This window comes from Sinocyclocheilus anshuiensis, unplaced genomic scaffold (genome assembly GCF_001515605.1).
Source record: "Sinocyclocheilus anshuiensis isolate Anshui unplaced genomic scaffold, SAMN03320099.WGS_v1.1 scaffold1132, whole genome shotgun sequence".
Lineage (NCBI taxonomy): Eukaryota > Metazoa > Chordata > Actinopteri > Cypriniformes > Cyprinidae > Sinocyclocheilus > Sinocyclocheilus anshuiensis.
The window spans coordinates 433,147-458,405 of record NW_015552678.1 but is presented as its reverse complement, the minus strand read 5'-3'; the positions used below and the strand labels follow the sequence as shown (position 1 = coordinate 458,405).

At 35.0% G+C, this 25,259-nt stretch overlaps 1 protein-coding gene across 1 annotated transcript; it reads left to right on the top strand.

Moving 5' to 3' along the window:
- The first annotated feature begins 504 nt into the window (after nucleotides 1–504).
- Nucleotides 505–18,520, top strand: LOC107667565 (PI-PLC X domain-containing protein 3-like). Its single transcript, XM_016459258.1, has 3 exons — nucleotides 505–825; nucleotides 9,475–10,183; nucleotides 17,033–18,520. The coding sequence occupies exons 1-3, from the start codon at nucleotides 723–725 to the stop codon at nucleotides 17,187–17,189; spliced, it is 969 nt and encodes a 322-aa protein (XP_016314744.1). The 5' UTR covers nucleotides 505–722; the 3' UTR covers nucleotides 17,190–18,520.
- Nucleotides 18,521–25,259: the final 6,739 nt, after the last annotated feature.

Genomic DNA, 25,259 nt, shown 5'->3' with positions numbered 1-25,259 from the left:
CATATTATTCAAGCTGTGACTGAATTTTGTCAGTGGAACACAAAAGGTGATGTTAAGCAGAATATTAGAGACTTGCAGCCACTATACTTTCACTGTATCTTTTCTTCATACAGCCTAATGAAAGTGAATGATCACCGAGACTGTCATTCTGACTAAGATCTCCTTTTAAATGGATATTTATACAGTGTTATCAAATTCTTTGAGAATATTTATGGAAGCTCGGTAATTTAAGCCTGTTGTTTTGTCATTTGTGATGCATCTGTTTACACAAACAACCGTTTGTTCTTAACGCCACTTCACAATTCAGACTTATGAAAATACACAGCGACCGTGTTAATATCCAGCGTAAAAGGTTGAATGTGTATGATGCACGGATCCAGGATTTGTCCGCCCGTTCCTCTGCACAAACAGTAATTGTTTGATAACATCAAATTAATTAATAAAATCCGCGCGCGCTGAAGTCTATAGTTGCGCCCACACCCAGCACACACATGGGAGGGAATAATTTAGACGACATCTATGCAACGAGCTTCTATATGTTTGTAAAGACGCTGTTTAAATCCAGAAGGCTGGGGAAATTGGGAAATTGTGAAGTAGGAGCGGCGCGCGCCGTCTCGGGGGTGTGGTGATGCTTGCGCTGTGAACTCGCGCGGGCGCTGAATACTAGAGCACTCAGAGCGAAGCACGGACACCGAGCACCACAGAACCACAGAACCGACGGCATGGCTTCGTCTCAGGGGAAGAGTGAACTCCGTTATGCGGACTGGATGTCAAGTTTACCGGACAACTTGCACAGTATCCCTCTTACCAACCTCGCCATACCAGGTAAGCATTATTTTGCCTTTTAATGCGCGTATTGGACTAACTGTGGACGGTGAGAAACTGCTGCAGATTATATATAAATGAGTGTGGTCTGGTTTTTAAATGACTTAACTGACCGTTTCAAAAGTTTTTTAGTATTATTTTAATCAACTCTTGTTCAAAACGCACATTGCGCTGAGAGGTCACCCAAACGTAGCCTAGATAAAATGGGTTCTGCTTATGACATAAGCAATTGTGTGACTAATAGGTTGTCTACATTAATATTGCTCCAATCTAGCGAGTTTATAATAATGTTAAGACGTGTGACAGAAATTAAATAGGACTCTTGTTGCTCGGGGCTCGAAATCCGTCTCTGCGATGGATTAAGAGACATTACACGTGTGCCACAGCCTTGACCAGATATAATATTACGAAATAATACTGAGATTATATATGGAACCACAATGTAGTTGGATGTGCAGTAAAAGAAAAATATAAATTCTAGCGAAGTGAAGAATAATTGCTTTGTCACTTTTTTGACCATACCCAACATACTCTCAATATTAACAAAAACTCAACGCCTTATAAACAAGTAATAATTTACTCAATAGCACCGCCCCCCCCAAAAAAACCACTCTTAAACATATATTGCCATCCGTGGTTCTCTAAAGAATCTGTAGCCTATAGCCTATGGAACATTCCCAGTGGAAAGTGTTCTTCACAAGAACTCTTAAGAAATGTTCACTAGGTTATTTGAGGACCCAGTATGATTCTTCAATGGCTTTGCTGCAAAAACCCATTTTAGAAACCTTTATTTTTAAGAATGTAAAACACCTTTCTCACAGGCAGTACTCCCCATAATATGCTCCAATTGTGCACATAGTGACTTAGATGTGACATATAGATGGCATGTATGTAATCAGTAACTGTGATTGTTGACATTGTCCTGAAGTGCAGAGAAATAAAAATACATTGGAAGACATGTTGGAATCAGAGGGTGCAAGACTGTATTTGCATACATGCGTTGCATGTTCATGGTGTACAACCAATAATGATTCATCACTTGTTGAGAGTGTGTCAATTCTGTTGAGACGAATGCAATGAGTGATTGAGCTCTCATTACTTGTAGGAATCTGTTAAAAGGAATAGTTCACCCCCCCCCGCCCCCAAGAAAAATAAGAACTCTAAAAAAATAGCCAAGATGTGGATGAGTTTGATTCTTCAGCTGAATAGATTTGGAGAAATCTAGCATTACTTGGTCACCAATGGATCTTCTGCAGTCCAACCAACCTATCTGTCTATCCATCTATCCTTGTATCCATCCATCCATCCATTAAATTATTGTAGAAATGCATTTATCATCTGCAACTGTGAAAGCTTTTGAACGTCCATTCATTCATCCATGTTGACCCTTTGTTAGTCAAGTTTGATTTTGCTTAAGCCACTGGTAATAGAGTAGGCCTATGTTTTTCAGTTTAATTGTACAAAGATATAATTAGATAAAGCAATGGTCATTTTAGCTCCTCAAGATCAATTCCGAAAAGATAATCATTGATCTTTCGCCTTTGTCTCATGCATATTTCAGTAATGCTTTATTCCAGCCTGAGGCACTTTTGCTTTCATGATGTCATATTGTCAGGCTGCTGGAGGTTTGCTTGATTCTCCAGAAAAAGAATATTTTTGTTTTTTCAAATTTTGCATAATGCACTTTGTTTTACTTTGTAAGTCTATATTAAAGACACCTTTAAACTAGAATCGATCTATTTACTTAATGCATGTTCCTTGTTTTCTGTGTTATGCTGGTGTTATTCTAGTGCATGTTATTCCCATGGAAATTAAAAAAAAATCTTTATTAAAGCCATAAACCAAACCAACCAGCTACACTGTAAATCACAATGATACAATTTTATATATTAAGCATATAAATAATGTAAAATTGGATAAAAAGACAAAGATACAAGACTGCACTTAACAGCTTTAATCAAGGAACAAACTACCCAAGAAGCATTACGAATTAAATAATTGAATTCAAAAACAAAGAAGAACTATGACTATTGATTTAAAGGTTGGATTTAAACAGTAGACTTTGTTTATTGCAAAATATGAATATATACTTGGTATATACATAGTTTGAGAGGATAGGGAAACTAACTCTATTATTTGGGGTGCTTCCTGGAAGTGGGCAGAATTCTTTTGGTGCGATTTGCTCTGATTGGTGGAGATTTATGTACAGAATCATGGATAATGTAGTTTTTCACCAAGAATTCTACTGTTTAATGTGATTATTTAAAATAAGTTTTTGATGGCTATGGCTTCAACAAAAGCATACCATTAACAACCTCGTAGTTCACAGTAGGTCTGTCTTTACAAGTTATGATTAAAATCAAATTCCTCTATAGAGAAAATGAATGTGATTTTTACTTCCAGAACCCGACTAATGCACTCTATAACTCACTTTTGATCTGCCTCCATTCTGGTATGTAACATTCACTTTTCACAATCCAATCAATTTTAGGGTGAAATCAAATCTTACTCTACATTTTCTTGGAAATGCATCATATAAGTAAAGCTTAAACTTTCTCATTTCTAATAGCAATTCCTTCCTATACAATCATTTTAGAAAGCCATCTGCTTCAAACGTCATCAAAGTCAGTATGTGGACGTGTTATAGGCCCTGATATTTTTAAGCACTGCCACTCAAAAATTGGCTCTGCCACCTCCTGTGGCGTGAAGGTCAATGTTTGCACTAAGTGAATCTAGTGTGTCTTTTATTTCCACTATCGGAACTCTTTTTATAGTCATTCCAAATTAAAGAGGCTCAAGAAATCATTGTAGCCTCTCAAACCTCTCTCTAAGATGAAAGATTTGACTGATCCTCCTGTTGCAACTCAACATTGTTTACTTGCAGCATCAGTATTGGCAGTATTTTGGAGGTTGGCTAGTCGTCCTCCACATACACATTTGCAAAAACACGAATCATTCTCCTATTGGCAAACAAGTCCCCGGGGGGGCAGACATAAAGTGTACCATTACTGAACTGAATAGATATTCTATGTTCTGCCCTCATATTGTATGTGTCAGGGGGATCTTTGTCACCAAGGGATACATTTATCCCTTTGTTGTGGACATTGAACAGTGTTTATGTACATAAAAAACCTGCATGCCTCTGCTAAGCGTCTTAGAAAAAGGCCTTTTTTTGCAGAGGTGGGCTTTTGTGTGGCTCTTATACTACTGTGCTCTGCTGGATGGCTGGCTTGATGAGGCCATCTCCCCGATACAGTCACCATTGTAACCTGCACAGGTGGCAGGACCGGGGGAGAGGAATTGTGTCAGTGCTGAGGGCACCTGTGCTGAAGTGACAACCCCAAAGAATAAGCAGGACACCGCTGCTTTATCAGCCACCTGTGCTTTGAAAATGCGCAGGGTGTTGCAGTTCAGAGACAGACATGGAACCAGGGCTTATTAGGTTTTATGGAGAGCCATAATTGATATTCATGCTACGGCTCTCATAAGGGAATGTGTCTCTGCCCCTTAGTCATATTTAGTATGTAATCAGCTTTTGAGTGGCAGCCAATGACAGACACTGTAGAAACAGAACAATCTGTGGGTTGTGAGTGTTTTGCTTTTTTTTTTATGCCATACAAATGTAAACACTTTATTTTCTGCTATGCATTAAACATGGTAAATTTTGCTGATTTAAAGCAACATTATACGAGTTGTAAGAATTGTTCATATTTACTAAAGACATATTCCTGTGATTTTTCGTTTTTCATTGTCACACGATCCTTCAGAAATCATTCTAATATATGCTGATTTGCTGCTTAAGAAACATTTTGTATTATCATCAGTGTTGAAAACAGTTGTGCTGCTCAATTTTTGTGGAAGTGGTGATACTATTCAAGATTCTTTCAAAAATTAAAAAAAGTTCAAAAGAACAGCTTTTAATTAAAAAATAAATCTTTTGTGACATTGCAAATAAATTTACTTGTAACGTTTCACCTATTTAATGTATATGTATATAAACGTATAATAATGATGGTATAGACAAAAGCATTTACCATTAATTACCAAAAGCATAGTTCACAGTACGTCTGTCTTTAACAGTTAAGTTATTGTTAAAATAGTAGTAAAAAGTCAATGTTAAAAAATTCTTACTGACCCCAAACTTTTGAACTGTAGGCTACTTTATCTAGATTCAGATTTGATAGTATTATTGTTGAATGATAGTGTTAAAAGCATCAATAAGAGTCAGCAATGTTTTGCATAATATGCCATCATTTTCTTTGTAAAATAGTTTGTGAAAAAAGCTTTTATGGATTTATACTATCTGTGTAAACTTGCAATTTATATATTATTTATAAATAATATAATATATTTCATAATATATTGCTAAAAATAAAACGTTGAAACACTTTTTTGTTGTATGAACTGTAAAGAGGTTTGCAGGGCACAGCTGGAGTTATCTTGCCCTATTTTTCATACATGGTAGCGTATGTAATCCCACCTATTCACTAATGAAGAATAAGTGGGATTATGCCACTAACCAGAGCTTTTTGTTGATGAGCTTTACCGAGGCTTCGTTATCTAACTGCAGTGGTATGTTAGAAGTGATCTTGTCCGGTATAGACATTTGACCTTGAGGCATCAGGAGAGTGCCATTAGAAACTCATCTGCTATGCCAAGTCTTTTTCCTGTCCATGAACGGCATCCATGGCCAGTTATTGGCTAAACACTTGGACTGATTGTACATGCTCGATTGAAGACCAAAAAAATCATCCAACTCGAGGCACATCTTTGCAGATAATTGTTCTCTGAATATTATTTTAATTACCCATTTTTCTCTTCTCCTATCACTCATTTTTCGTCATAGTAGAGCATTGCATTGCTTTGATGTCAAAAATGCCTACCCAAAATGTTTCCTGCGGTGAAGTGTAGGAATTATTTATTTATTTCCTGACAGATCACACACACGGCCACATGCGCACATACAAAATGATTTCAATTACTTAAAGTTGCACTAGAGGCATGAAAAATCGTAATGGATTCAAACCTCGAAGGCACCGTTTGCTCTTGTCTGATTCATCTTTAAATCTGTCCATCCATCCAATTGTTCATCCATAAATCCTGCACTTTAGACCCAAAAGAGAGGATTTTTAGCCTGCCAAGTCTCAATAAACAAGATAAATGGAAAAGATTAAGTGATCAGACATGAAATTGCACAGTCACCATGGGGAAAAGAGTCACTTTTTCCTGTAATGATTACTTTTTTTCCTGCTGAAATGAGAGGCTGTCCCCTGTGGTTGACAGTGACATGTCAATCTTTTGTGAGTAGTTATATCATCACACAGCAGCCTAAGGGTTCGCAGTAAACCCTTGAATAGAATCTCCTGTATGTTTTGCTGTTGCTGGTTTGTTTTTTAGTATGACCAGCATGTCTCTGAGCTGCATTATGTGATGTTGGACAGGTAACCCAGGGAGATTTTGAAAGATCACATTGGAATATAATTCATGCTAGCCCTTATTCACCATATCCACGTGGACAAAAACACATTAAATCAGAAGATAAAGGCTTATGATGAAAACACTGCAGCACTTTCTCATCTAGGTTTGTTCGGCAATGCTGTGAACAGTTGTTTTGTGTCATACATAGGTGTTTTGTGTATATATTTTTTGTTTGTGTTATAATATAATTAGCTTTTTATTTATTTTACTGTAGACAGGTCTGTGACTTCCCTGCACAACAACATTTATTGTTTCAGTAATCATCCCTGAATTGCATGTTTCAAAAACAAAAATGAGTCTTTAATCCACTCTAATGTGCCTCCTCTCAGAGGTTCAGAGGTGAAACATGAGCCCAGTCAGTCACTTTCATTTTGTTAAATGGTCCATTTTCCCAGAAAAAATGTTCCTCAAACCTTCCTAATATCAGCTCAGTGCATCTCTAAGCAGGGATCTCATAACAAGAAGATACTCCTTTGCATTTAGCTGAGGAGCTATTAGAACGCCAAATAAATGCACTGGGTCCCCATGGAGCTGTAGTTGTTCAGGCCTGTTGAATTTCACATGGTTTTCTACTGAATACAGCTTCAGTGCGAGTTCACTTTCCTTTGTCTTTAAGTTTTGCACAACACCTTAAGGAGAAAAGACAAGTTGCTGTTAATTATTTTTTTTTTAAGTAATAAAAAAGGATGAGAATAAATGAGAAAATGCGTTTAAATAGTAATGTATGGTGCTGTTTTCATAAAAATTGATTTCCGGTTACGCTCACATCTTATCTCCCTTCACAGTCTCTGATTTAATGAGACGTACATGGAAATTGTGTTAGTGGAGACTTCCCTCCATTTCCACGTACCAGAAGACATTACCTATGTCAAGGAGGGAAATGAGACATTACTGTTACTCATTAGTCTGAATTTGAAACAGGAGGTAACAGCAACGGAATCTGTGTATTTCCAGGCTGATCTGTTTAATGAACATTCACTAGATATATGTGACCGTGGACCACAAAACCAGTCATAAGGGTCAAATTTTTGAAATTGAGATTTATACACCATCTGATAGCTGAATAAATAAGCTTTCCATTGATGCATGGTTTGTTAGGATAGGACAATATTTGGCCGAGATACAACTATTTGAAAATCTGGAATCTGAGGGTGCAAAAAAAAATCTAAATATTGAGAAAATCGCCTTTAAAGTTGTCCAAATGAAGTTCTTAGCAATGCATATTACTAATCAAAAATGAAGTTTTGAAATATCTTCATGTAACATGATCTTTACTTAATATCCTAATGATTTTTGGCATAAAAGAAAAATCGATAATTTTGACAATTTTTTTTGGCTATTGCTAAAAATATACCCCAGCGACTTAAGACTGGTTTTGTGGTCCAGGGTCACATATGACACACATTATTGTCATAATAGAGTAGAGACATTACTCTAGAAATGTCTAGAACTGTAGCAAATCTCTGAGGGTTGCAATTCTTTCATTCATTCTTTTTCTTTCTTTCTTTCTTTCTTTCTTTCTCTCTCTCTCTCTCTCTCTCTCTCTCTCTCTCTCTCTTTCTTTTCTTCCTCTCATTTTTTCTTTCTTTCTTTCTTTCTTTTTCTTCCTCTCTTTCTTTCTTTCTCTCATTCTCATTGGCTTGTTAAAAGCAGCATCTAATGCTTCCATCATTTGGACTGGTTTTGTTGTTGTGGTGATTGCTGAGATGTCTTTGGCGAGCAGACAGCTGTTTGCCTAATGGCCCTTTCCCATGGTGAATGCTGATGCAGCCTTCAGATGCAGAGCTGCATTGTTTATTCATCAAAAATAATATTCGGAGAGTCTCTCTCACACGCACAGGTTATAGACTGCTTAATGCTTTCATTTAATTACATTAGCAATGCATCTATTTAAATAGTTGTTTTGATTTTTGGAGATCAAACATAGCACCTGGCTTTGCTCTGTATTTACATTGAAAGCGTGCTTGTGAACTCCACGTTATTATCCTGTAGGCCCTGTCAACGCTTTTCCTCCTGCTGCAGTCTGGATGCAAGTTTTGGCTATTGCATTATTCCATTATTCTATTTAACCATTACAACAGCCATTATATGTATTCTTAGGTTCCTGCTGTACAAAAGTACTGCAGATTGTCAGGCAGTTTTAGATTTGAGTCTTTTTCAGAGCAAGTCACCTTAAAATCATTGTTCTCATCATGTTTATGGCAGATGGCCTTGTCCCAAATGGCACATTTGATGTGCACTCGTAGTCTTGTGCATGTCTGTGAAGTCCACAAGATCATAAAGCAGGAATATTCAATAACTTTACCAGACAGGAGCCAAAACGGAATATTTTCGTGGACATGCCAGCCAGAATATTCTGTCAAAAAGCTGGTCTTTACCTTTTTTTTTTACTATATTAAATATCAGTATTTATATATTTAATATTTAGTTAAAATATAGTTAAATATGAATTTAAAATTAATCACTTTATTGATCCACAGAATAAATCTTTATTATTAAATACACTACAGTATATTGATCAAAAGTTTTTGTCTTATGGTCATCAAGGCCTCATTGATCAGAAATACAGTACAACCAGTAATATTGTGAAATATTTTTACAACATAAAATAATAAATCATTTCTATTTTACTATATTTTTAAAAATGTAATTTATTCCTGTGATGCAAAACTGAATTTTCAACAGCCATTACTCCAGTCTTCAGTGTCACATGATCCTTCAGAAATCATTTTAATATGCAGAATTGTTGCTCAACAGACATTTTTTATCAATGTTTAAAACCATTATACTTTTTTCAGGATTCTTTGATGAATAGAAATTTCAGAAGAGCAGCATTTATTTGAAATAGAATCATTTGTAACAGTCTTCACTGTCACCTTTAATTTAATGCATCCTTGCTGAATAAAAGTATTAATTTCTCTCCACTTTTGAATGGTAGTGTAGGTATATTTTATATTATATTATATTTTTATGTGGTGTTTCTTCTGAAGCAAGGTGAATGCTGCCTTTATCATTCCACAAAGACCGGTGATTTTTGTATTATACATAAGATAACAAGTTCCCTTAGGAATGTTTTATATGAGCCATAAAATTGCATCTGTTCGCTCTGTTGTCATAATTTTAATGTTCTCTCTTCATGTATATCACTAACTCAGAAATCTTCTCATCCAGGTTCCCACGACTCCTTTAGTTTTTACATCGACGAAGCCTCACCAGTTGGGCCGGAGCAGCCTGAGACCGTGCAGAACTTTGTCTCTGTGTTTGGCACAGTGGCCAAGAAGCTGATGAGGAAGTGGTTGGCGACACAGACCATGAACTTCACCAGCCAGCTGGAGGCGGGCATCCGCTTCTTTGACCTCCGCATATCCACCAAACCCAGAGACCCCGGCAACGAGCTCTACTTTGCACACGGCCTGTTCAGCGCCACCGTACGTGAAGGCCTGGAGCAGATCAGCACCTTCCTGGCCTCCCATGCTCGTGAGGTTGTGTTCCTGGACTTCAACCACTTCTACGGCGTACAGAACCTCCATCACGAGAAGCTGGTCCAGATGCTGCGCACCATTTTCGGGGACCGACTCTGTCCGGTAGTGTTTGCTCAAGAGGTAAGCCTGAAGTACCTCTGGGAGAAAGAGTATCAGGTGCTGGTCTTCTATCACAATCCCATGGCTCTGGAGGTTCCTTTCCTGTGGCCTGGTCAGATGATGCCTGCTCCTTGGGCCAATACCACAGATCCCGAGAAGCTCATTCAGTTCCTTCAAGCCTCAGTAAAGGATCGGAGACATAAGGGCACCTTTTTTGTGTCCCAAGTGGTTCTCACTCCCAAAGCAAGCACCGTCATGAAGGGTGTCACCAGCGGTCTGAGGGAGACCATCACAGAGAGGTAGGCTATTGTACAAAATCCGTTCTGTGAAATAAAGAACATGCTGACTCATTAGATCTCACTCTCTGTTATCTTCAAATCAGCGCCAGGCAGATTTTTTTACAGTCCCAATTGAATCTCATTACAGTTATTAGCCGTTGCTCAGTCTCTTGGGCTTCACTGATCAGGGTTTGTCAGGCTTGGTTTAAAACATGAAACTCTTGGCAGAAAGCAGATTTCGAAATGGCTCTGGACGACAGAACAACATATTCGGTGCATTAATTCTAGAGTGCACCAATATTCTGCTCATTCAAATGACTGAGAGGGGGTCTTTCTGCTTTCCGCTTCCCGCGTGGAATACATTGGCATCTGCGGCTGTCAAAGGATGATCTTCTGTTATTCTTTCTCGCCTGTCAGCAGGCATGATATATAGTGTGCCACTGGGCATGCAGCTAAGCACAGCCATAACAACTAGGCATTGGAATTGTAGAGAAATTGAATAATTAGATTCCTCTCAGTGATTCTGGTTTCTTAAAAGAATGATTCTTTTAGTATTTCTGAAGAAGAAATATTTGAAAATAATTTTTTTTTGTAGCTGATTAGGTAATATTTGTAAAACAATTCCTGCAAAAGATGTTTTTACCCAGACGTTTAAATGATTCTTCATAGTCTTATCATAGATGCAGTACATAAAGTTGGTGTTAAATATGCAATACTAAATACTGGGAAAAAAAGCTTTAGAATTTTAATGCACTTATTTATTTTATAAAATACTACCCACACACAAAACTCATAATGCTTATGTTTAACTACACATAGTCATGTGAACAACCAGTCAGTGAAGTCTCACGATACCTAAATACAATTACAGTTTACAATACAGATTCATTAAACAGAACCAGCTCATTTGTTTGGGGATAATTTTGACTACATTAGTCATGCTGTATGGATTTGATTCATTAAAAGAACCAGCTAAAAATGGTTCATTCAGTAATTAGACTACACTTGTCACATGTTTTTCACTATATTACACTACTGTTCAGCAGTTTGGGATCAGTACGCTCTCTTAATGTTTTTGAAAGAAGTCTCTTATGCTCACCAAAGCTGCATTTATTATTGTGAAAAATACAGAAAAAAACAGTAACATTCTGATGTATTTCCTAGTGAAAAATACTTTTGGTATACTAAACTGGTATACTTAAAGTCTGCTAAATTGGAACAACTAATTTTGTACTTAATGCACTTTAATTGTGCGAAAGTAGTGCTGAAGTACAACTAAAGATATACTGAAGTATATTTGCTAAAGTGGAACTATTGTAAGTATACCTCAGGTACACTTTAAATATCTTGCAATTATTCAAAGATCATACAATCCTCATCAATAGTGACATTAAAACACATTTTAGACTTAATATTAAGAAATGTGCATTGTGCACAAGTAGTATTCCAAATAAAGTTTAATTATAATTTTATGTCAGTAAGTCTCGAGCAATATGTTAATAGATTTGAAATATACTTAGTATGAAATAAATGTATTTTAAATATATTACTTTTTACTAGGGTCATTACAATTAAAATCATTGTTTTGTATTTGAATGAAATGTAATTTATTCCAGTGATGACAAAGCTGAATTTTTAGCAGCCGTTGCTCCAGTCTTCAGTGTCACATGATCTTTCAGAAATCATTCTCATATGCTGATTTGCTGCTCAAGAAACATTTCTTATTATTATCAGTGTTGGATTATCAGTGCTGTTTAACATGATACATTCTTTTCAGGATTCTTTTCAGAAAATTCAAAAGAACAGCATTAAAAAAAAAAAATTGAAATCTTTTATAATATTATACATGAATTTACTGTCATTTTTGTCAGTTTGTATCCTTGCTGAATTACAAGTATTAACTTCTGACCCCAAACTATTGAACAGTAGCATAGATTTAGTAGCGGTGTTGTTGGTACTGATGCATAGTTAGCAGAATTTGTGTGATTCTGTTAACAGAACTGTGTATCATTTTGTCAAGGTATTTAAAAGAGTGGAACCATATCTGAACTGTAATCACACCTTATGATACCACCTTCATGCTATCCACACACGTAGCTGATTCCCCCTGGGTATTTGGTGAGGAGCAGCACATTATTTCTGCTTAGTGTAACTGGAACATTAGCTAAAGGGCAGAGCTGACACCAGCGTTAGTCACCCTGCTTACAGGAAGACTCATTCAGAAGTCTCATCTCAGCATGTAGCAACATCTCAAGCATCAAATCTCTACTTTCTAAGGAAAATGCACACTTTGGTCATACGTTTAAGTTCATTTTTTCCAGGCCAAAGCCAATGTGATAGTTTGGTCGAATGTGTCGTTATTTTTTGCATCGACTGTGCTGATTAATTTTAGATGAGGAGAGAGATGGGGCACAGAGAGTAAAATGATACGGCCTCTGCCAGCACACTGCAATCTGACAAGCATGGCTTCTTATTAGCTGATAAAGCCTTCTAGTCCTTGGATCGTCTGGGAGTGAGCAGCAGAGCATAAGATAACTCCTGAGTCATAGCCCTCACAGGAATGAGTCTGTGTCTGCTGATGTGACCCCACTTCTGGTGCATCACCACCTGCAGACAATTTATAGACAGATCCAGCAAACATTGCATATTAAATTTGTTCCAAAATTTAGTGAGCTGCCTGCCTAGACAGTATCCTAGAAAGTAAACACAATTTAATTATGCTTCCTACTAAGACTAGGAAAGCCCATTTAAGCAACATAAGAAAAAAATATTGCTTTGGTAAATAATTGTGACATAAAAATCATAATTGTGACATAAAAACAATTATGACAAAAACATGAAAATAGGACAAAAAATGTAATAAAAAAATTATAATTATGACTTTGTCAAAAATGTTTAATTTCATGGTTTTGGCTTGTCGCAGTTTCAACTTTTATCTCTAATTATGGAGATAATTTGAACTTTTTATCTCATAATTATGACAGACTTAGTATCTCTTTGAATTTTCTATGTTATAATTAGGACTTGTATGTTATATTTATGACTTAGCAAAGCATGACAAAACAGTTATGACATTAAAATATAAACTTATAACAAAAAGTTGAAATTATGAGATAAAAAGTCATAATTATGACAAATGAGTTATAATGATAAAATAGCTAAAATTATGATAAAAGATTGACTTTGTCATAATTGACTTTTTGTGTAAATATTGATGTTTAATTTCATGATTTCGACTTTTATCCCATAATTGACTTATGGTCTTATTTTGACTTAGTATCTCATAATTTCGACTTTGTAAGTCATTATTATTATTTAGCAAAAGCATTATATTTTTTTTCTTCTGTGGCAAAAAATGTGCTTCCATATAAGATTTTGACCACATTTTAAGACAACATTGCATGTATCCTTCAGGGTGAATATAGTCCCAGGATGCACAATGAGATGGCAGACGATGCGAGAGAAATGTTGATTATAAGCACTCATAATTCATTAAATTCTAAAAAGTATTAGTGAGAATAATTTAATAATTGAATGGTTCTTTTAGTATTTCTGAAGAAGAAATATTTGAAAATAATTTTTTTTTGTAGCTGATTAGGTAATATTTGTAAAACAATTCCTGCAAAAGATGTTTTTACCCAGACGTTTAAATGATTCTTCATAGTCTTATCATAGATGCAGTACATAAAGTTGGTGTTAAATATGCAATACTAAATACTGGGAAAAAAAGCTTTAGAATTTTAATGCACTTATTTATTTTATAAAATACTACCCACACACAAAACTCATAATGCTTATGTTTAACTACACATAGTCATGTGAACAACCAGTCAGTGAAGTCTCACGATACCTAAATACAATTACAGTTTACACATTAAACAGATTAAACAGAACCAGCTCATTTGTTTGGGGATAATTTTGACTACATTAGTCATGCTGTATTCATTAAAAGCATTAAAAGAACCAGCTAAAAATGGTTCATTCAGTAATTAGACTACACTTGTCACATGTTTTTCACTATATTACACTACTGTTCAGCAGTTTGGGATCAGTACGCTCTCTTAATGTTTTTGAAAGAAGTCTCTTATGCTCACCAAAGCTGCATTTATTATTGTGAAAAATACAGAAAAAAACAGTAACATTCTGATGTATTTCCTAGTGAAAAATACTTTTGGTATACTAAACTGGTATACTTAAAGTCTGCTAAATTGGAACAACTAATTTTGTACTTAATGCACTTTAATTGTGCGAAAGTAGTGCTGAAGTACAACTAAAGATATACTGAAGTATATTTGCTAAAGTGGAACTATTGTAAGTATACCTCAGGTACACTTTAAATATCTTGCAATTATTCAAAGATCATACAATCCTCATCAATAGTGACATTAAAACACATTTTAGACTTAATATTAAGAAATGTGCATTGTGCACAAGTAGTATTCCAAATAAAGTTTAATTATAATTTTATGTCAGTAAGTCTCGAGCAATATGTTAATAGATTTGAAATATACTTAGTATGAAATAAATGTATTTTAAATATATTACTTTTTACTAGGGTCATTACAATTAAAATCATTGTTTTGTATTTGAATGAAATGTAATTTATTCCAGTGATGACAAAGCTGAATTTTTAGCAGCCGTTGCTCCAGTCTTCAGTGTCACATGATCTTTCAGAAATCATTCTCATATGCTGATTTGCTGCTCAAGAAACATTTCTTATTATTATCAGTGTTGGATTATCAGTGCTGTTTAACATGATACATTCTTTTCAGGATTCTTTTCAGAAAATTCAAAAGAACAGCATTAAAAAAAAAAAATTGAAATCTTTTATAATATTATACATGAATTTACTGTCATTTTTGTCAGTTTGTATCCTTGCTGAATTACAAGTATTAACTTCTGACCCCAAACTATTGAACAGTAGCATAGATTTAGTAGCGGTGTTGTTGGTACTGATGCATAGTTAGCAGAATTTGTGTGATTCTGTTAACAGAACTGTGTATCATTTTGTCAAGGTATTTAAAAGAGTGGAACCATATCTGAACTGTAATCACACCTTATGATACCACCTTCATGCTATCCACACACGTAGCTGATTCCCCCTGGGTATTTGGTGAGGAGCAGCACATTATTTCTGCTTAGTGTAACTGGAACATTAGCTAAAGGGCAGAGCTGACACCAGCGTTAGTCACCCTGCTTACAGGAAGACTCATTCAGAAGTCTCATCTCAGCATGTAGCAACATCTCAAGCATCAAATCTCTACTTTCTAAGGAAAATGCACACTTTGGTCATACGTTTAAGTTCATTTTTTCCAGGCCAAAGCCAATGTGATAGTTTGGTCGAATGTGTCGTTATTTTTTGCATCGACTGTGCTGATTAATTTTAGATGAGGAGAGAGATGGGGCACAGAGAGTAAAATGATACGGCCTCTGCCAGCACACTGCAATCTGACAAGCATGGCGTCTTATTAGCTGATAAAGCCGCCTAGCCCTTGCATCATCTGGGAGTGAGCAGCAGAGCATGAGATAACTCCTGAGTCATAGTCCTCACAGGAATGAGTCTGTGTCTGCCGATGTGACCCCACTTCAGGTGCATCACCACCTGCAGACCATTTATAGACAGATCCAGCAAACAATGCATATTAGATTTGTTCTAGAATCTAGTGAGCTGCCTGCGTAGACAGTATCCTAATCACATAATTTAATCCTGCTTCCTACTAAGACTAGGAAGCCCTGCTTCTGCCATATAAGAAAAAAAATATTGCTTTGGTAAATAATTGTGACATAAAAATCATAATTGTGACATAAAAACAATTATGACAAAAACATGAAAATAGGACAAAAAATGTAATAAAAAAATTATAATTATGACTTTGTCAAAAATGTTTAATTTCATGGTTTTGGCTTGTCGCAGTTTCAACTTTTATCTCTAATTATGGAGATAATTTGAACTTTTTATCTCATAATTATGACAGACTTAGTATCTCTTTGAATTTTCTATGTTATAATTAGGACTTGTATGTTATATTTATGACTTAGCAAAGCATGACAAAACAGTTATGACATTAAAATATAAACTTATAACAAAAAGTTGAAATTATGAGATAAAAAGTCATAATTATGACAAATGAGTTATAATGATAAAATAGCTAAAATTATGATAAAAGATTGACTTTGTCATAATTGACTTTTTGTGTAAATATTGATGTTTAATTTCATGATTTCGACTTTTATCCCATAATTGACTTATGGTCTTATTTTGACTTAGTATCTCATAATTTCGACTTTGTAAGTCATTATTATTATTTAGCAAAAGCATTATATTTTTTTTCTTCTGTGGCAAAAAATGTGCTTCCATATAAGATTTTGACCACATTTTAAGACAACATTGCATGTATCCTTGAAATATGAGATGGCAGACGATGCGAGAGAAATGTTGATTATAAGCACTCATAATTCATTAAATTCTAAAAAGTATTAGTGAGAATAATTTAATAATTGAAGAATTATTTTACATTCAAATAATTAAAACGTTAGTTTCTGTAAATAACTAATAAAAGAAATGTAATCTAATTTTATACTATTTCATCAAAATGTATATATCTTTGCTTATTAAAGTATTACATCATGATGCAAGATAAAAAAAAAACAAATCACTTGTGATTTGAGACTGTTGTGTACTTTGCATGAGGAGCACTATTTATATGGCGTATAATGTTGCAGCTTACATTCCAAGTTGGTCTCTTATAAGTTACATTTCAGTCAGGATGCCGCCTTTAAAGGCAGCTCACTATGTTTTGAAACTTAGCTATTTGAACTGAACAAATCCCCTTAGATTGAAATGGCCTGTATATATATATGTTTTCTCAGGGCTCTTCCTGGCATGATGCAGTGGATCCGCTCACAGCGACCTGGGGAAAGTGGAGTAAACATCATCACGGTCGATTTTGTGGAGCTGGGGGAATTTGTCAGCGCCGTTATCACCCTCAACTACTACCTGGATGATGAGGAAGAGAACGCCACCTGAACCTCCACATTTCCCACATCGCTTGTGGTATCACTTACTTGCTCCCTCTCTCTTTGCCATATTTTTGTTTTATTGATTTTTATTTATTTTTTGGATCATAGAGGCTGTGTTCGTCTGACATTTTCAGGGCTAATTGAAACCATGAGAATGATAGTAGGGACCAGACACGGTCAGGTGGAATAATTTCAGGTTTTGTCTGAGGATGAACAGGGGCAGATGGTGATTTCATTTCTTTCTGGGCAAAAAAGGTGACTGGCCTTTTCCCATGTTTCTCTGCTTTCAATCTGTTGGACTACTAGTTACTAATCCACATGCTCGAAACCTTGATAAGTTCTGCCCAGATTCTGCTTCTGATCAAAGTAACAGTAACATTAACTAATTTCATGGGAATAAATATCGTTTGTACAGTGAATGTGATGCTGAATCTATAGTAGGTTTATTTCTAGTGGTCATAGTAACTTGTATGATTGTCGAGTTGTAAATACTTGTAAACCTGTTGAATTGTAACTTTGCTCACTATTTGTCATGCCCGAACATACGTCAAGAGTTGAGGTTCCCTTTGGGGCCTCGGCCTGGTCTTACAATGTTGAAGAAGTGAACTATTAGATGTTTGTATTCGCAACCAAAAATTGCAATTGTATGTAACAGCATTTTTGCCTTTCTGCCGTTATCAACACTAATAAGTGAGGCTTTGTATCTACATTTTTGTAGTCATCCTTTACTTTATCCAACAGATTCTTTGATATATCCGTGAACAACATAAATATTCTTTGCATTTGCACTGCTGTGACTGTGGACTGTTAAAGAGTGGCCACTGAAGTTGCAGAACAACCCCCCATACAATCCATCACTTAATAATGCACAATTTGCATTCAATCATAAACATGCATACATAAACAAACACTCAAGAGACTCACTTAATGGGTGTGAACAGACTTATTATAAGACCATTTTCTATTTAGCCAGACTAATTGGGTAAAGGGCCATGCTAAAGTTTTAATCCCACAGATGCCAAGTAATTGCATTTGTTCAATATATGACATTATGAAACAATTCCCCACACTGCTGCCTTCTCTCTTTTACAGTCAGGTGGCACTGGAAAACTAACTAGAAAGTTTGCAGCATTGTTTGTTTATTGAAGTGTTTAAATCATTTTTATTAATGTGACAATCCCATGGCCAACCTGGAGCATGGACTTGCATTAATCATGCCTTTGTACAGTATAAAATCACATGTAGTTGTCTAGGTCAATAAATTGTATGTAAACTTTCTATGGGTATATGTCCTAATCGAACATGTCTGACAAATCTGGTGTACAATAAATGTAAATACTGCATATATACCACATAGTGTGTTTTTTTCCCTTTTTATTGAAAAATACATTAAAATGCAATTTATATATTCGGTTACTTGAATACAGCTTTTCTATGACAATCAGAAAACTGCATAAAATAGGAAGTCTCTCAAATTCAGTTAATTAGATCTTTTTTATGACAAGGCAAGGTTAGTTCAGGTTATAAAATGTCATGTGGTGTGACTCCTCAACAACTGCATCATATTTATGAATTAAAAATTCATAATATTGATAAAAAAAATAATGTTGAAAAAATATATATTTATATGATCTCATTCGTACATTTCTTTATGATCTGCTTACGCACAACTAAAGGCCTGTTCACAAGAAAGGACAATAATTATAACATTACTGATAACTATAAAGCAGCCAATCAGAATCCACCTCACTTTAAAGAGCTCGAGCATTTAAAGTGGCAGAGGACAAAATTGCCGCACATGCTTAGAATAAACAGAACATTATCCTCCATTGGTGTCAACACTAATATTGTTATCCTTATAGTTATCATTCTTGGTGTGAACCGGCCTTAAATGGATAGTTCACCCAAAAATGGAAATTCTGTCATAATTTACTCACCCTCAACTTGTTCTAAACTTGTATGAGTCTCTGTGTTGAGCACAAAAGAAGATAGTTTGAAGAGTGTCGGTAGCCAAATAGTTGGACTTCCATAATATGGAAAAATATCAACTGTTTGACAACATTCTTCAAAATATCGTCTTTTGTGTTCAGCAGAAGAAAGAATCATGCACGTTTGGAACAACTTGAGGGTGAGAAAATGACTACATTTTAAATTTTGGGTGAACTATCCCTTTAAGGGTTAGGTTTAGAGGTGGAGCCCAGTTTTTTTTTTTCTAAAAGTCTTACTTTTTAACTCAAATCATACAAACACCACCAATCTTCCATACAAATGGATGTACAATCATAACTGATAATGTTAGTTAAATACAGTTAAATTGTGCTGAAATTCTTGCTCCAGGTCTTCTATGATATCCTCCACCAAATGAGCCATGACTGTTGAAATCTATTGAAATGCAGATGAGAAGCTAATTTTAATAAGTAACAATAGAAAAGGTAACATTTGCAGTGATGTGCAGTTTGCCAATTCTCTCTCTGTCTGTGATGCCAAGAGCAGAGTCCGTGGCCTCATTACATGCTTTCTCAATTACAGCTATTCATTGCTGGCAAAGGTCCGCTCAGCTTGTTTTAACAATGGCACTATGCAGCTGTGAAAAACCTCTCTTTCACGTATTCGGAGCACTATGTGCTCTCTTTTCTGATTGTGAGCTTATTAGTAGAAGCTGTTAGTCTGCTGATTGTATTTTTCAAACTGCAATGAAGAAGTGTTGCTGTAACTGTGATTCTCTAAATTAGTGCACAGCAGATGAACAATCTCTGCTGTTCAGCGGTTTCATGGTATGTAACTGACCTTTTGAAAAGCACACGGAGACGTTTGTAGATGTTGTACAGTATATACTGTGTGAGTGACTTTAGCCAGATTGCTAACTTCTGCCAGTAGCTATACTTAAACTTCAACTACACAATCTTTATCCAAAACCATCCTCTAAAGATATGTCAGCCAAACAAAATATTCAAAATGACTCGCATGCAGGCAAAAAACCTTTATGATTGGCTAGTTTTCTAAGGGATGCTCCCCTGATTGTTTTTATTGTTTACAGAGCCTATACTTAGCCTTAGCCTTTAGCTGTGACACAAAGATGTTTGATTTGACAGGACACAGTGATATCTGTCAGGTTATGGGGACATTTTATTGTATGTATTCTAAAGATAATTTAGCATTAATTTAGCTAAAAATAATTAGTTAGTTGCTAATATTTTAGAATATTTATGTTGTAATAATGTTGAGAGGAATTCTGTGTACCATTACATTTGTTAAGAAGATGAAAATGGTCATTTCTTTTCTGTGGGCAGGAGCCTTATATCTTTACCAGGATATGACATCACACTCAGAGGCAATAATACTGTACACTTGATTTGTGACTGTAAATTAGCATTTGATTAGCATTTGATGAGCAGGTTAGCTGTAATATTTTTGTATGTCAATAGTGACAAACCTCAGCTGACCTAGAAATGAATTTTCTAGATTTTTTCCCCATCTGGGTAATTGTTATTTCCCATTATAAAATATAGAACTTAATAAATTACATCAAAATATTAGCCTCAAGCCAGCGATTTGTAAATCACACTAAACCAGTGAACCCTATATGCCACGTTTTAGTGGGGAAAAAAATCTAATCCAATAAAAAAAATTCTAATAATAATAATAGCAACAATTGTTATTATTATAACTTTATATTATAATAATTTACATTTTTGAATCTATGATAACTAGATTACTACTAATAATAATAGTTTTTCATTGACGTTGTTGACATTAGTAAATTCCTATATCTTGGGAACTTAATAGAGTTTATTATTATTATTATTATTATTATTATTATACTACGTTATTATAGAAAATGTTTCCGATTCAGTGCAGCTGTGGGTTTCTAATGGATTGGGGTGGAAGCTTGAGTTCTGACAGTAATTCAACTATACTTAATCAGCAATAATTCCTGATTCCCAGTTCTAGATGTCATGTATGTAATTCTAGAGAAATGTTTCTCTTGGGCATAAATAAAAACCGATATGTCAGCCAAACAAAATATTCAAAATGACTCGCATGCAGGCAAAAAACCTTTATGATTGGCTAGTTTTCTAAGGGATGCTCCCCTGATTGTTTTTATTGTTTACAGAGCCTATACTTAGCCTTAGCCTTTAGCTGTGACACAAAGATGTTTGATTTGACAGGACACAGTGATATCTGTCAGGTTATGGGGACATTTTATTGTATGTATTCTAAAGATAATTTAGCATTAATTTAGCTAAAAATAATTAGTTAGTTGCTAATATTTTAGAATATTTATGTTGTAATAATGTTGAGAGGAATTCTGTGTACCATTACATTTGTTAAGAAGATGAAAATGGTCATTTCTTTTCTGTGGGCAGGAGCCTTATATCTTTACCAGGATATGACATCACACTCAGAGGCAATAATACTGTACACTTGATTTGTGACTGTAAATTAGCATTTGATTAGCATTTGATGAGCAGGTTAGCTGTAATATTTTTGTATGTCAATAGTGACAAACCTCAGCTGACCTAGAAATGAATTTTCTAGATTTTTTCCCCATCTGGGTAATTGTTATTTCCCATTATAAAATATAGAACTTAATAAATTACATCAAAATATTAGCCTCAAGCCAGCGATTTGTAAATCACACTAAACCAGTGAACCCTATATGCCACGTTTTAGTGGGGAAAAAAATCTAATCCAATAAAAAAAATTCTAATAATAATAATAGCAACAATTGTTATTATTATAACTTTATATTATAATAATTTACATTTTTGAATCTATGATAACTAGATTACTACTAATAATAATAGTTTTTCATTGACGTTGTTGACATTAGTAAATTCCTATATCTTGGGAACTTAATAGAGTTTATTATTATTATTATTATTATTATTATTATACTACGTTATTATAGAAAATGTTTCCGATTCAGTGCAGCTGTGGGTTTCTAATGGATTGGGGTGGAAGCTTGAGTTCTGACAGTAATTCAACTATACTTAATCAGCAATAATTCCTGATTCCCAGTTCTAGATGTCATGTATGTAATTCTAGAGAAATGTTTCTCTTGGGCATAAATAAAAACCTGTTGTGGGAGGCAATTATGATATAATCATTAGTCAGTTTCCATTTCTGATTAAGAGTGGACATTGTCTGACTGGCTCTTTCTCCTGCCAACTCAATCTCTTCGTGTTTGACAGTTTGACAGCCTGCAGCGATATTAAAAACGCTATTCAGATTGCCAAATAAGGTTGGGCATAAACCTCACATTCACAGTCCACAGTGTAATTACAAGCAGCATGGCACCATTTTGAAAGCAGCACTGGCGTAAGATAAGAGTCTCCCTAATGCCACCATGCTTTCAGACAGGCAGCTGAACAATATTAGCTAATTAGAACGTCCTAGTTTGACAGCATCCATTCACAACTCATATTGAGTCAAATAACACAAAAGTAACTATATAAATAACTTTTTTTCACATTTTAGTGATGTTAACAATTTAAATAAATACAGAATATTGCTGTATTTATCACAATTCAACTTGAATTTGCTAGTGTTGTATAATCTGTTTCTTCAAACTGTCAGACATTGCAAATCTTGACTTTGAGATTTACTCTCTATATATATATATAAGCTGGATTCTTCAGTTTTATGTCATCAGAACCACAAACAGACATTTTATTTATTTATTTATTTTAAATGTAATTTATTGCTGTGATGGCAAAGCTGATTTACTTCAGTCTTCAGTGTCACATGATCAATGTTATTATTATCAATGTTTGAAAACAGTTTAATATTTTTTGGAACTTTTTTCAGGATTCTTTTAAAGTTCAAAAGAACAGCAATTTTGTTTGAAATAGAAATCTTTTGTAACATTATAATCGTCTTTACATCACTTTTGATCAATTGAATACATCCTTGCTACATAAAAAAAACTTGCGTCAAACTTTTGAATGAATTTTGAGTGTACGTATTCTACATGTACTACATATAGCAAACTAATTGGGTTTCACAAGTCTTGGACCCCATTGGAAATGGGATTCAAAATCTAATTTGAACCTGGAAAGTTTTATCTTTGGAAAAATTTTCTAGGTCTCTACAGTTATGGGACTCTTTGTACAGACGGTCAGATGTTTTTTTCCATTGATGCTCAAAATGTTCTATGGATCATGTCAAATCATTCTGGTGAACATGATCTTCAGGTTTTAAACAAACTTACGGAGTTCATGCAGTTTGAGTGCTGCTGTCAAATAAAATAAGAGATACACATTCTGTTAGTTTTTAAATTAAACTTTCAATTCAAATTATATTAAATTGAAAAAATGAAGAACAAGCATTTTCACTACTGGTCTCAGACTTTGGACCCCACTGAACAACATGCATGGGCTTTTAATGAGTCTAATGTGTGATTTGAAGAATGGTGTAGATGGTGCCAGCAAAAGGCCTAATTAGATCAGAAATATTCATTTTTTTTCAGCTCCTGATCTCCTAAGTTTCCATTCATTCATCAAGATTCAAATTATTTTAAATATCCAAGTGTTAATGAAGAAACATACCAGAGCTCCCAGGTCCAGCTGTAGATTTCCTGCTCTGTGCATTTCAGTGTTAAGAGATATTGTATGTATATATTTCTGTTTGTGTGAACGCATGCAGGAAAGGACTCTGTAACCGTACGACTCTGACATGATTTTATGATGCATTTCCTGCCCGCTGTACATGTTGCTAATAACAGCTTGCTGATGAGGGGCTCACGCGAATGAGATCCTCAGAGGAACTATGGATCCTGAGGTCTAAGGAGCGGAAAAGCATGCCAATTAACCCCTGACCCAGAGACAATACAAGGCATTATTATTCAAAAAGGCATCTATATGATGGGAATGTGCTGTCGTTCTCTTAGGAGATACATCAGGAGATTTGACTTTTAAATACAGTGACCTTTCCAGTAAATAATACGTCTGAAATCTAAAAGAGGCTATATATTAAATTCTCCACATTTGCAGCTTCTTAAAGGGATAGTTCACCAAAAAAACTAACTTTTCTGGAAATGTACTTACCCTCAGGCCATTCGAGATGTAGGTGAATTTGTTTTTCTCCAAATCGGAACAGATTTGGAGAAATTTAGCATCACATTACTCGTTAATGGATCCTCTGCAGTGAATGGGTGCCGTCAGAATGAGAGCCTAAACAGCTGATAAAACCATTCAAATAATTCACAATTAAGTTACTTACAGTTAGTACAATTTCTAAAATGGGCTCGAAATGAAGTGTAAAAAAAACCTTCTACATCTTTGATGGCCTGAGGGTGAGTAATTTTTATTTTTGGGTGAACTGTACCTTTACTGGTGCACAATTGGATGTAAAATGGTGCTTTGTTTCCATCAAGTGTTTATTGTGTATACCTACTTGATATAGAGAATCCAATTTTAGATGTCTAATTCTCAAGATGCATGACAGCTACCTAAAGTGAACATGATTTAATCTGTCTATTTATTCAAATGGACATCCATAACTGACCGTTTAATTCTCGGCATGCTCCATAAATCCTCTAGAGTCATTAGAGAGATTTATGTGCTCTTCATATCCCCTGAGTCTCACTCACATTCCAGTCAAATGAGGAATGTGTTGTTACTGGCATTTTTGGCAGAGAAATGATCATTTCCCGCTCATGGCTTGTTTCCGCGAGATGAGACAGGGACAGGGGGTGTTTCCTATAGCTGCCTGCACAGTGCACACAGTAAAGACAAAAGGTTTGGACAGAAATGTGCATACTGCTTTAGATTATTACAATGAAGGTAAGCACTCTTCATTTTTAACAGGTATCTAAACATTTCTGCATCATTTTAATGGACCACTACAAATATGCTTTTAAAGCCTGATGCTTGGAGTGTACACTGACGCAAATGATGAACTCCAGTATTAATGTCAAGATTAATGAAATATTATTCAAATGTATTTTTCCCACAACTTATTATAGCACAGTTTTCACGTTTTAAGCAATAACTAGATTTTGATCTATCTATCTATCTATCTATCTATCTATCTATCTATCTATCTATCTATCTATCTATCTATCTATTTATCT

Bases quoted from the DNA above. Each gene is read 5' to 3' on its own strand.
- LOC107667565 (XM_016459258.1), top strand. From the start codon at position 723: ATGGCTTCGTCTCAGGGGAAGAGTGAACTCCGTTATGCGGACTGGATG. The intron at 826-9,474 runs GTAAGCATTATT...CTTCTCATCCAG, and splicing joins TACCAACCTCGCCATACCAG to GTTCCCACGACTCCTTTAGT. The intron at 10,184-17,032 runs GTAGGCTATTGT...ATGTTTTCTCAG, and splicing joins AGGGAGACCATCACAGAGAG to GGCTCTTCCTGGCATGATGC.